Genomic DNA, 13,445 nt, shown 5'->3' on the forward strand with positions numbered 1-13,445 from the left:
CAATGGAAGTAAAGGTGTCAAGTTAATTTTATGTGGTAGCATTTTTCACAATACACATAGTTTCAAAGCAGTTTTACAGAATGTTAATATTTATAGTGCCTTAAAGCGAGGTAGTAGGGTTGTTTGCATTTGCCAATGATATTAATGCTCAACCATTTGAGATTTACTCTTAGTATAGGCCTATATCTCTTTATTTGAGGATGAATGGTTCAAAGATGGGCATACAGTCTACAGTAGTTGTCAGTTGAGGTGAGTAGTTAATTTTGATGTGAAACTGGAGATAATGAAATGTCTAAGATATATAATCAGTCGATTAAAGTATTAATTAATCCTAAAAAGTCCCTAAAACGAAATAGACTGCAAGGATGTTTCCCCACTCCAGCCCAGCAGGTGGCGGGAAGATATTTCCCCCTGCACTAGTCCGCCATAAAACACAGAAGAAGACCGGCGACCCCCGACGCAGGTTGATGCTGAAGCTGTTGATGTCTTCAGAGGTAATGATGTAATCTGTCAGTTTCACACATCTGAAAGCTGCCTTTTTTTCATCAGCCTTGCACATTACAATCTTGCCAGTTATTATTATCGTAATGTGACATCGACATGTGACATTATCGTACAATGTAAATAGAAGTTATACTTCCCTTAAAGTGTGGAAAACTTAAGGATTAAACGTATTTTCCCCACATATACTAGAGGGAGGTAAAAAGTGTCCACATTTAATTAATAAAATTGAATACTACGTTTTTCCACACGTTGAAATCACGACACACAGATTTTCTCTGTGAAGCAAGCTCTGTTACTTGTTTAATCACAATTTTCTTAATGTGCCGATTATGTAAGACTGTAAACAAAATGTTAAATTAAATATTTTTTTTGTTCTTGCTTTACTGAAGTCGTCTCCAGCATTTGACAAAACCACAAAACCGAGGTAAAATTATATGAACAAATCGTTTAGTAAACCGATTCAAATGATTCGATTCACTGAGATGAATCAAATTCCCGAACTCCAAAAAGTCCGACAAACTCCTCCCACCGGAATTACATAACCAGAGGTCGTCGTCCTAGAAAATCCACATGGAAAAGACAATTTAGACAACAGCTGAAATAAACAAGAATTAATGTAAGTTCTTTCAACAGTCATACAGTGTTCACATTTCTGCTTCTAGACCGTACTCCTTTCATGCCTGTTGAGTATTACCCTAAATACATTTGGGTTAGCTTAAATTGTTATTGAATGCTTCTTTATCATGATGATCTAAAAAGTATGCACTTTAGGCCAATAAACACAACTTTTTTTAACCCACTTGGGTCTCGAGAACTTTTCACATTCCCTGACATTTGTGCTTTTTTCAGTTGCTTAAAAACATATTAATAGCTAAAGTTTAATAACACTGTATTCATGACAAACTGGGCTGCACAATTACTCCAGTACTTTACACCCCTGGACATCAGCTATCAAAAGAGACCTGACAAAGGAATATTTCATGTAAATTTAACTGGGATTCCACGTGTCATAAACGTACATGCGTTTCATGAGGGTATATTATACAAAATCTGAAATATGATGGCCTTTGTGAAATATGCATGCTGTAGAATTGAGCATGCTACTCAAATTTGTTTTATTAAATCTTCTCTGCTTGTAGGATCACAATCTAGACTGACTTTCCACAATGTCTCGGGAGCAGCAGGCTGTCCAGCAGGCCAGGAAGGCTTTCTTAACTGGAAGATCTAAACCCCTAGACTACAGAATTAAACAACTTCAAAACTTAAAGCGATTCATTAAGGAAAAAACAACAGACATTGCCAGTGCCATGAGAAAAGACCTCCATAAGGTGAATAAAAAGTGCAATCTCTGCATGTTTTATCTGGAATCGGATGTCTGTTTGTACTGAACTTAATAGCTGTGTTTTCACAGACTGCTAATGCAACACATTTGTTTGAGATCCTTGGCTTGGAGGGAGAAATCAATCTGGCTGTCAGCAAGCTGGCTGAGTGGGCAGCTCCTCGTCCTGTGAATAAAAACCTTGTCACCATTGCAGATGATGTGTACATACAGCCAGAGCCTCTTGGTGTTGTGCTTATCATTGGGGCATGGAACTATCCAATAACAGTTACCCTGCAGCCCCTTGTGGGTGCCATTGCTGCAGGTAAAGCACAAATCTACTGTTTCTTGAAACTGTCAATATGCCATGTAATTATTACTATTTTAAAAGGTAGAAAAAAACCATTAAATGTCTTTATGTGATGAACAGATGTAGCTATTCACTAATATTCTCTTTATCATCACATCTTTCTTTGATCTTTTTGTTTCTGTAGGTAATGCTGCAGTTGTGAAACCTTCAGAAGTGAGCTCCCACACAGCCAAAGTTATGGAGCTCCTGTCTCTCTACTTGGACCCTGTAATTCTTCATTTAATGACATTGTCATTTTTAAAATGTCATTTTCATTTTATTTATTAATTTTATTTTAGTGTTCCTGTATAAATTAAACATTTAATTTAATTTTTAATTTATTTGCTTAATTCTAAGCTTAAAGGGATAGTTCACCAAAAGATGTAAATGTTGTCATTTATTACTCATTCTTATGTCGTTCCAAACCCGTAAGATGTGTTTATCTTTGGAACACAAATTAAGTTATTATAGATTATAGAGCTTTCTGACCCTGCATAGACGGCAAAGCAACTGACATGTTCAAGGCCCAGAAAGGTAGTAAAGACATTGTTAAAATAGTCCATGTGACATCTAGGGATGTCAAAAAAAAAAAATCTAATTTCAAATATTCATCGAATTTAAAATAAAAATATACATGCGAATGCAAAAATGTTGCTTTCGAATATTAGGTGTGCGTCAGGCAGCCTTATCAGTGGAGCATGAAATGCGATGACGACGTAAGTGTCATTACATTTTAATGCTTTTGTTTGCCTGTCCAGTTGAACCCACTAGATGCTGCGCTGCTACATTGTTCATTCAAAATTTTGCAGAAAAAGAGAACATTCAGTGTGGGGAAGATGTTGTTTATGTCAAAATAGATTAGACAGGAGGCATATTTATTGCATTTTCTAGAAGGACATCTATCCGTGTAGCATTTGCGTCTCGCCCAAGAGAGCCACATATTTATAAAATAAATAAATAAAATAAAAAGTTAAACTCTAAAAACATGTCTCAAGACTTTATGGCAGTTTTCCCCATCCCACTGCATCTCAAGTTTTTAAATGAAGAAAGTACTCTTTCTGATTGGTTTTTGGTCCTTTGTATTAAACTATACATACATGCATGATGCCATTTTGTTTCTAAATGTTTAAGCAAATTTATTAATACAAGGTTTTTAAACATTATTTGAAACAGTATGAACTTATTTCAAAGATAGTTGTGTCATTTTATTATGCTTTAAAGAAACGTGCATAATATTTTGCTCGATGTGCCCTCTTGTGGCCTTAGGGGAGAAGCCAAAAGTTTTTACCTCCTTACATGAAATTACGCCCTTTAAATTTTAATATAATTCTATATAGTAATGTTTGTTACAATTTAAGTTTTTCAGCTATTTTAACAGCCCTAGTGACATCAGTAGGTCAACCGTAATTTTATGAAGCTACAAGAATACATTTTGTGCCCCAAAAAAAAAAAATGAAGTTATAATAACAAGCCGTCATTTTTGTTTTCTTAGCGCACAAAAAGTATTGTCGTAGTTTCATAAAATTACAGTTACAACCACTGATGTTACATGCACTATTTTAGCAATGTCCTTACTATTTTTCTGTTCCTTTAACGTGGTAATTATATTGTAGTCTATGCAGGGTCAGAAAGCTCTTGGATCTCATTAAAAATATCTTAATTTGTGTTCTGAAGATGAACGAAGGTCTTCTATGTTTGGAACAACATGAGGGTGAGTAATTAATGACTGAATTTTCATTTTTGGGTGAACTATCCCTTTAATTCTACCATCTCTATTATTGTGTTCAGGAGATGTATCAGGTTGTGACAGGAGGGGTTGCAGAGACCCAGGTGCTGCTGAAGCAGCGTTTCGACCACATCTTCTACACCGGGAGCAGCACGGTGGGGAAACTGGTGATGGAAGCTGCAGCTCATCATCTCACACCAGTGACTTTAGAACTGGGTGGAAAAAGCCCTTGTTATATTGACAAAAACTGTGACATCAGAATTGCCTGCCGGTGAGTCTGCCATGAGTTATATAAACCTAAAATAATCGAACATATAAAATAATAATAATATATGTAGGGAATAATTGACGACTGGCCATTGAATTATATTTAAAAAAAGTGAGCCAGATATTAGCATTTTTAACAGTCGCGTCTAGCGCATATAATCCCTGCGAACAGCCATTTACAAATCACACGTGGGCACTACTTTGGTGGGTAAATTTCCCTCTCCACTTTCTGTGAAGTGATGCTCCCTCTGGATTGTCATCTCATTTAATTTGTCAGAATATCTGTACCTTGCGAAGTTAAATACAAAATCCACCTATGTTCAAATGGAACACACTTTGTGTCTGTACTGTATGTGTGTGTGTTTAAAGTGTAACTAAACCCCTGCTCAGAGCCTGACTCCGCACACTGACAATATTTGAAAAATGCTGAAAAGTGGGCAGATCACAGCGGAGATAGAGGGGATGAACCGAGGGCGGGGCTGAGTGAGTGCGGCGTGATCCTGAGACTCGCAGTGACGGATTGATTGACAGCTGCTGTCAGAGACGCTAAAATGGAGAGTGACTGTAATGACGCAAGTAGCTTTGCAACAGAGCGATCATTTGAAGTAGAGGACTTTTCTCCCCCACTTTCACCTGAAGTGGAGGGTGTCGAGGTGTCTGTTCATATCAATTCGAGCAACTGGCTCAAACTGCGGTCTTAACTCCCGCATCGCGTCACTTTTCAGCGCGAGCTGTGTGGAGAAGCCCATCTCCACCTCCATTGCGTTGGAGAAGCAATCCCGTGTAAAATGCAGTTTGCACACTCGAGCTCTAGGCGGGAACTTGCGGTCTTCCAGGCCAAGTGCATGCAACCACTGGCGCTTAATTTTAAAGTCTGCTGGTAAACTATGCAGTCCAACAGTGCTGTCACAACCAGCAACACTCGAATCAATGAACAGCACTAATAAAGCCCCATTCTTACAGATCATTAACTAAAAAAAGTTGGTTTAGGGTTTAGTTACTCTTTAAAATGGGAGCGAGAGAGCAGGAGAAAGCGTGATTTCAATTAAAATGTACTTTTTGTAGGAAAAACGTGGTAATATTTTGTCATTTTTATCCTATTGCTTGTTATATTTATTTGCTCGCTCAGTGTTTATGTGGGTGTTGGTTCTTTTGCTGTAATAAGCTGTGAAGATCTTTAATATAACTGAAATCATTTTGAGAAGGGATATGGAACTCTAATGCAGTCAAGACCGGTTTTGAACCTTTGAAGTAATTAAAAGAATAATTCTAAGCCAATTTCCTCAGTATAATGCTGCTTCCCAATGTTCTTGCATCCTTAGCCGCATCACTTGGGGGAAGTACATGAACTGCGGCCAGACCTGCATTGCACCTGATTACATCCTCTGTGAATCCAGCATCCAAGACAAAGTGATTAATGAGATCCAGAAATGTATCCAGGTTTGTTTTTATGTAGATGCTATTGCTCTTTTGACAATGGGACCTTTTGTCTTCATTGTCTTATTTATTTTCTTGCAGGAGTTTTATACGAATGACCCCAAGAGCTTTGCAGACTATGGACGAATTATTAACCAGCGGCATTTTAAGAGGATAATGGCACTTACAGAGGGTAGCACAGTGGCTATTGGAGGAGACAGCGATGAATCAGAGTGTTATATTGGTATGCAGTCATTTAGCAAAAGTTATGGAAATATGTAATGCTGTCATGAGTTCATGAGTTTTCCTTTGTGCTTCAGCTCCTACTGTTTTGAGGGATGTTACACCAGGATCTAAAGTGATGCAGGAAGAGATCTTTGGGCCAATTCTACCCATCGTTATTGTTAACGGCTTAAAAGAAGCCATTCAGTTCATCAACGAACGAGAAAAGCCTTTGGCACTCTACATTTTCTCTTCCAGTAAAAAGGTAGAGTCATGCATTATTTCCACCAACAGTAAAACAGCAATTGAACATTTTGTATTTCTTCGCAGGTCATTAAACAGATGATATCAGAGACATCTAGTGGAGCTCTTGTAGCCAATGACTGTCTGGTGCATTTCACCATAAGTGATTTGCCTTTTGGTGGGGTTGGTGAGTATCTTTAGTCTTTAGTCTTCTAAATCGGCAGAAAAACATTTATTTATTATGTAATTGTAACAGGGAATAGTGGAACTGGTTGCTACCATGGCAAATACAGTTTCGATCAGCTGAGTCACCTTCGCAGCTGTCTTATTAAGAAGCTGAACATGGAGGGAGTGAATCAGATGCGCTACCCACCCCATACAACGGAGAAGTTACGCTGGGCCCGTGTTTTACTCTTGAAGCAAGTTAATCTGGCTCGCTGGCGTCAGGTGGCTCAGGTTGCTATGTTTGCTGCACTGGCAGCCTTTGTGGTGCAGGTGAGATGTTCCTCCAAATGGGTAAATTTAGTAAATAAGAGCTAAATATAATATTTCCTACAGAATATTTCATAGTAGGCTGTTTAAAAGTATAATATACTATATGCATATATAGTACATATACATTACCATTCAGAAGTTTGGGGTTGGTGAATTTTTTTGTTTGTTTGTTTTGTTTTTGGCTAAAAACAGTAACATTCTGGAATTTAATATGACCGTTTCTTTTTTTATTTAATTTATTTCTATGATTTCAACAACCATTATTCCAGTATTCAGTGTCACGTAATCCTTCAGAAATCATTGCATACTGATTATTTTTCTCAGGAAACAATTCTTATCATCAACATTGATAACCGTTGTGCTGCGTGATATTTTGTGGGAACTGTGATACATTTTTCAGGATCCTTTGATGAACAGAAAGTTTAAAAGGACAGCATTAATTTCAAATGTTTTAAAACAATGTTAAAGTCTTTACTGTCAGTTTTCATTTATTTAGTGCATCCTTGTTGAATAAAAGTATTAATTTTCCAGAAAAAAAGACCCATAACTTTAATATTGTAGTGTTTATAATCTTTTTATAATATTTGATGCTGTTTGAAGTAGTACAGAAAGCCTCTGTCCCTGTGAAAGAATCACTCAGCTGAAGATTTTGTTCCCCTTTTAATAAAAGTAAACTGAGCAGCATGAACATTGCAGCATATGGCCAAGATGTTTCCCCCAGCTGTTAGATGGGAAAATATGTTCCTGTTCATATGCCTTTAAATATCTGTTTTATTTTTCCTAGGTAAACTATAAAATAGAAGCCTTTGACCTTTATACTCCAGATTGTTGTAAAATAATTTTTGTCTTATTTAGTCTTAAATTACATGTACCTTGATGTGTCCTCCTGTTGTAAAGTATTTCTCATGAAATACCGTAGTTTAACTTGTGTTTTTGTGCTTTGCAGAGGTTTTTGCGGCAATGAGGACAACCTGAAGTTTGTCTCTTTGACCCATCATCTTAGAGGGCTGTTGATGTAATTTCTTACACATAGAAGATGTTAATATGTCCAGCACTCATGTCTATTGATTCGTGTCTTTATTGTTGCTCGGACTTCTGTTAACAAGTAATAATCATATGCTCTTATAGGGACCATAGAACTCTTGGAAATGTTTTATAATAGCTTTAATTAATTAGTCACTAGAAAGCATTATAAAATGAAGTAAAAACAAGTTTTATCGCCTGAATTCTATAAAATGTATAAAAGTTACAATAAATGAACCCATGTTTTACTATTAATAGTGTGATTTTTTTTTTTTTTTTGCATCATATTGAATAAATGTCATCGCCTATGGTAGGCTACACCCACTTCAGCAGCTCTACTTTATAAAGAGTAGATAATGTACTATCGTAGGTGGACCTGTGTCCTGTAGGGTTAACTGTACCGATGCGCCGCCCTCTGATGAACAGAATATAAACGCTGCTGGGACACGTTCTGATTTCCCGCGACGTCACCGCACTGGAACCGCCAGGCATTCCGCTAATCTGAACCTTTACAAACGAGTTGATGTAAGTATTGAGACAAAATAGGAAGTGAGTTTATATGTTTACAGAATGGTTGCATGACTCTTACAAACAGATTTCCTAATGTATACATTTTCTGTGTTCACGCGACCGACTGATTTTCTAAACACGAACAAACGGAGCTTTAGTCTCGTAAAATGTAAATAATGTAGTATCTCCATCAACGTGCAGCTTGTTTTGAACTCGCTTATCCCCAGCAGTAACATTTGTGACCAACGTTTGAGTTTTTAAAGAGTCCAAAAGCTTTCTTGGTGAATTTTAAACCGAAAAGTCAACTTAGAGTCACTTTGTTTTGATTTTTGTGTAACGTTACATATGTTCGTGATTTCTAAACGGTCACGTGACCAGAACTGTCTAACTACGGTGTTCACTATAATAAAGTCTGTGTAAACACTCAATAAAACAAGCCATAATACAGATACAACTACAATATTTGATGCATATCATATTTAAATGCTATTTAATTTAATTACACTAACTGTGTTTTATATAAATCATGAGCACGATGTAAACATGTCAGTTATCAAGTTCGTTGCCAAATAGATTTAACTAAGACTGGTCTTATTGAGTAGCTACATGAATAGACTTCATAGCTTTTCTATTAGTGCAAAGCTGAATAACCGATACATTGTTTTCTATTTCTCTGAAAGCTATAGAAAAGATGGTATTTTGTTCAAAACTTTACATTTGTGTATTTAAAATTTAATTAATATAATTATAAGATGACAATGCCTAATTTTTACCACAGATTAAAAAAATAAATAAATAATCATATCAAATCGGGGGGAATTTTGTTAACTGTAAGCCGTTTCCAAAGTTACACATGCTGAAAAAGGTGTGTAGTTCCATTTACAGAGAACTAAGTGCAGGTCAAATCCATGTCTATCTTAGTTATTATGTTAATGTTTAATAGGATTACATGTATGTACTGTATTGTCTTAAAATTATGCACATTTCTTTTAACTTTGTAACAAAAGTTTTATAATAACCAAACATTCTCCAAGTTGAGATGACCAACAAACTTGGTCCAGTAAACAATAGTATAAGATTTGGTGTCTGTCTTTTTTTTTTTTTTAAACCGAGAGCGAATAGCTTCGTTATTATTTCTAATTTTTGAAAAACTAATTTTATGCCAACAAAGCTTGATGGTGAAAGGCAGAGGTTTGCAGGTATTTTATCTATTAGTTACACATTAATCGGAAAGAAAAGCCACACCAAACTAGATAAAGGTCCAAAACGTTGGCTTTAACAAATATAAAAGGTATGACCTATGAATATATATACACATTTTCCATAACAAATTAAACAATAATTGGTCAAAGCCTGGCAATATACTGTATATACATATATCTATCTACAGATGATGTGTATTGGACACAACTAAAAAAAACTGAAATGGCCAATGTATTTCCCAGAACGCTGACATAATTTTGTTGACAAATTCCTGCTCAGGATCAGTCTAAAGATGATCAGAATTGGCTATCCTCTGAATTGTCCTACAGCATATTCTGTTTTCTCATTGGAATTTGTGTTGACTTTTAAGAAATGTAACTTTTTTTCTGCTCAAACCTGCAGAAAATATATAATTCAGACCTGTCCAATGGAGAAGCAGGTTGCGGATGGGTTGAGGGAAGTCTTCCAGTCAGGCAGGTCCAGACCCCTGCAGTACAGAAAACAGCAGCTCAGAGCCCTGCTCCGCCTCATCACTGAACGCCAAGAAGACATCGAGCAAGCTCTAAAACAAGACCTCAACAGGGTACAATGGTCATTTTGACCGTTTCCTTAAAAGCTGTAAAATATTAATTCAACAGCAACACTGAATCATTAAAGTGGAATTTCCATTAAAGTGTTACTGAATGTTAACTCTTTATTGACACTGTCATCAAACAGAATACATACAACACTTCACTCTTTGAGCTGATCAGCATCGAGAATGACATCAAGTTGGCGGAAAGCGACATGGGAGACTGGGCAGCTCCTCAGCCTGTGAAAAAGAATCTCAACAGCGCACTGGATGATGTTTACATAAAGCCTGAACCTTTGGGTGTTGTGCTGATAATTGGAACCTGGAACTACCCATGGGCCATGATCCTGCAGCCCATGGTTGGAGCTATTGCAGCTGGTAGTAGGATTTTTTTTACTAATTACAACTAACATGAAAATATGTGTTCAGCCATGCTACTTCCACAATATAAAGCATGTACAAACAGAAGAAAATGTTGGACAGGATTTGATTTTATCTATTGGAAATAAATTGGATTATAAAACAATGATACATACAGTAGGAGGTGATGAAAGTTGATAAAGTCAATACATTTTAGTGACAAGTGTAGGAAGGATTGATCTTGTTGGACAAGATCTGCTCAGCTTGCGCTGCTGGCATGAATGAAGCTTGCTCAGAATTACAGGAATTAGGATACAAGGTACAGTAAGGTCAGGAGAACCCTTGTAGCAGATCTAGACATGTGGGGCTTAAAAGCCTATAAAAATGATGAAAAAAAGGAATGAGAGATCAGTTGACTGCACTGCTGTCTTTGAACAACCAGTCAAGGTCATGTTTCATGACTAAATTATGCATTTTTTTTTAAAAAGGAGGAGCAAGTTGTCACATTTTGAAGAAAAATTAAAGAATAGGAATGTGGATTAAGAATTTATTTGTCAATTTTCATTTCATGTTATCTTTTAATCTCTTCTAGCTCATTAAGAACTTCTCCAACACCAAATGAGATTTTATTTTTACACTTTTTTTGTTTTCCACTTCTTTCTGTTGTTTAGGCAACGCAGCTGTGTTGAAACCATCGGAGCTGAGTGAGCACTCTGCTAGACTTATGAAAGAACTGCTTCCTCTTTATCTGGATAAGGTGCATAAACTCATTTTGTTTCTGTAATTCAGTCTCATGTTTGTTATTCAAGGTTTTTGAGAACAGCTTGAAAATTTAATTAAAAAAACTCATATTAGGAGATGTATCAAGTGGTGACAGGAGGGGTTGCAGAGACCCAGGAGCTGCTGAAGCAACGTTTCGACCACATCTTCTACACCGGGAGCAGATCGGTGGGGAAACTGGTGATGGAAGCTGCAGCTCATCATCTCACACCAGTGACTTTAGAACTGGGTGGAAAAAGCCCTTGTTATATTGACAAGAACTGTGACATTGCTGTGGCATGCCGGTAGTATACAGTTTTATGGGATAGTTTAGCCAAAAATGAAAATTCATCATTTACTCCACTCTAGGTTGTTTCAAACCTGTTTGATTTTCTTATTCTGTACAAAACAAACTGAAAAATGTTGATTTGTCTATGCAATGTAAATCGATGGGATCCAACATTATTTTGTACCCCATTGACTTTAATGGAAAGAAAAAAAAATCCACATAAATGTCTTTATGAGAGTGAGTAAATAATGACAGAATTTTCATTTTCAAGTCCTAAAATCTTAAGACTTTAGGACTTAAAACCTATAATTTAAAGATCTGGGAAACATTATCAGCTGAAATAACAGATTTCCAAATGTCTTTATATCAGGCGAATAACCTGGGGGAAGTTTGCAAATTGTGGCCAGACATGCATTGCTCCTGACTACATTCTGTGTGAGCCAAGCATCCAGGACAGAATAGTTGAAGAGATTAAAAAAACACTACTGGTGCATACTTCTTTAATATATATATATATATATATATATATATATATAATTTTATTTATTTTTTTAAATTGTAGCCCATGTGCATGTTGATAGTAAGACATGACCTGGAATCTTAACTCATTTCAGGAGTTCTACCAAAAGGACCCTAAAAGCTCTCCAGATTATTGCCGAATCATTAATACACGTCACTTTGACAGAGTATTGGCTCTAATGAATGAATGCACCATTGCTCTTGGAGGAGAGAGTGATCGCTCACAATGTTTCATAGGTAAGGACAATGTTTACTGCCAGTAATAAAGGCATGAGGTTTATCAATTCTGATTAGTAAATCAAAAACTTGTATATTTCTTCACCACCAGCTCCTACAGTTCTGAAGGATGTTTTACCCCATTTCAAAATCATGCAAGAAGAAATCTTTGGACCACTGCTGCCAATCGTCACTGTTAATGGCTTGAATGAGGCCATACATTTCATCAATGCAAGAGAAAAGCCATTGGCGCTCTATGTGTTTTCCTCTGATAAAACGGTATGTTTTTAGGAAGGCAGAATAAAATATAAATCTAAGTCCGTTTCAATATGTCCAAGTGTACTTTTGCTTTTATTTTTTCTCTAGGTGATTAAGCGAATGTTAACCGAAACCAGCAGTGGAGGAGTGACTGTTAATGATGTCTTGATGCATTACACTGTGTCTACCTTACCTTTTGGAGGTGTAGGTAAGCCAACCAAGAAGACGTAAAGACACTTAAGACAAATAATATTTAGGAGGAATTTGCAATATTTCAGCTATTCAATTAGACCATTCTATAAATAAGATTAGAAATCACTTAAATTAGGACATTGTATATAATGGTAATTACATACATATCAATATCTTACTAAAATTAACAAGCTGTTATATTAAATTACATTTAACTATTTATATATTAGAATAACCAGCTCTTAAATAAGTGTATTGAATTGTGCAGTATATTGATCTGTTTGTCTCAACCTATGAATTTTTTCACTCTCACTCTTTTTAAGGAAACAGTGGAATGGGCAGATATCATGGGAGACACACGTTTGACCAGCTGAGTCACCATCGTGCCTGTCTCATCAAGTCTTTTGCTATGGAGGGTTTGAATTACGCTCGTTACCCTCCGCTAACAGCAGCCCGACTGCGCAAGGCCAAGTTTTTCATGCAGCATCGCTTGTGCAGCTGTAGTGGGATATGTGTGTGGGCCATCATCGCAACCTTGTTAGCAATTGGTCTGCTTGTTGCCTTAATAGTTGTGCTCACTGTGCTGATATAAGTACAAAAAAACCTTTTACAGCTTATAACATGGCATTGCTGATTTCTTGATTCTGATATGTGAACCTGAAACACAAAACCAGTCTGAAGTAGCACGAGTGTATTTGTAGCAATAGCCAAAAATACACCATATGGGTCAAAATGATCGATTTATGGTTCATGCCAAAAGTAAAGATAATGATCCATGAAGATATTTTGTAAATGTCCTACTGTAAATATATTAAAACGTAATTTTTGATTAGTAATATGCATTGCTAAGGACAACTTTTTCTCAAAAGGGAGTTTTCTTGTCCTATCCTTACAGCAATGGAAAGCTTATTTATTCCACGTCCAAATTATGTATAAATATCAATTTTGAAAAATTGACCCTTTTTTGACTGGTTTTGTGGTCCAGGGTCACATATGTTCTTTCAA

General features: G+C 36.3%; 2 protein-coding genes across 4 annotated transcripts; both read left to right on the forward strand.

Moving 5' to 3' along the window:
• The first annotated feature begins 442 nt into the window (after positions 1 to 442).
• Positions 443 to 7,533, forward strand: aldh3a2a (aldehyde dehydrogenase 3 family, member A2a). Of its 3 annotated transcripts, XM_059514514.1 has the most exons (11): positions 914 to 1,120; positions 1,644 to 1,832; positions 1,916 to 2,147; positions 2,317 to 2,399; positions 3,960 to 4,168; positions 5,487 to 5,604; positions 5,683 to 5,824; positions 5,901 to 6,067; positions 6,133 to 6,232; positions 6,302 to 6,540; positions 7,487 to 7,533. In XM_059514514.1, exons 2-11 carry the CDS (start codon positions 1,671 to 1,673, stop codon positions 7,502 to 7,504), a joined length of 1,470 nt encoding a protein of 489 aa, XP_059370497.1. In that variant the 5' UTR covers positions 914 to 1,120; positions 1,644 to 1,670; the 3' UTR covers positions 7,505 to 7,533. The 3 variants fall into 3 exon arrangements, with proteins under 3 accessions (XP_059370496.1, XP_059370495.1, XP_059370497.1); XM_059514513.1 differs by lacking the exon at positions 914 to 1,120 and adding an exon at positions 443 to 494 and having other exon boundaries at positions 5,487 to 5,824; XM_059514512.1 differs by having other exon boundaries at positions 908 to 1,120; positions 5,487 to 5,824.
• Positions 7,534 to 7,608: 75 nt separating this feature from the next.
• Positions 7,609 to 13,071, forward strand: aldh3a1 (aldehyde dehydrogenase 3 family, member A1). The gene is made up of 10 exons (XM_059514515.1): positions 7,609 to 8,088; positions 9,679 to 9,859; positions 9,994 to 10,225; positions 10,879 to 10,964; positions 11,063 to 11,271; positions 11,626 to 11,743; positions 11,870 to 12,011; positions 12,103 to 12,269; positions 12,357 to 12,456; positions 12,764 to 13,071. The coding sequence occupies exons 2-10, from the start codon at positions 9,704 to 9,706 to the stop codon at positions 13,030 to 13,032; spliced, it is 1,479 nt and encodes a 492-aa protein (XP_059370498.1). The 5' UTR covers positions 7,609 to 8,088; positions 9,679 to 9,703; the 3' UTR covers positions 13,033 to 13,071.
• The last annotated feature ends 374 nt before the right edge of the window (positions 13,072 to 13,445 follow it).

This window comes from Carassius carassius, chromosome 28 (genome assembly GCF_963082965.1).
Source record: "Carassius carassius chromosome 28, fCarCar2.1, whole genome shotgun sequence".
NCBI lineage: Eukaryota > Metazoa > Chordata > Actinopteri > Cypriniformes > Cyprinidae > Carassius > Carassius carassius.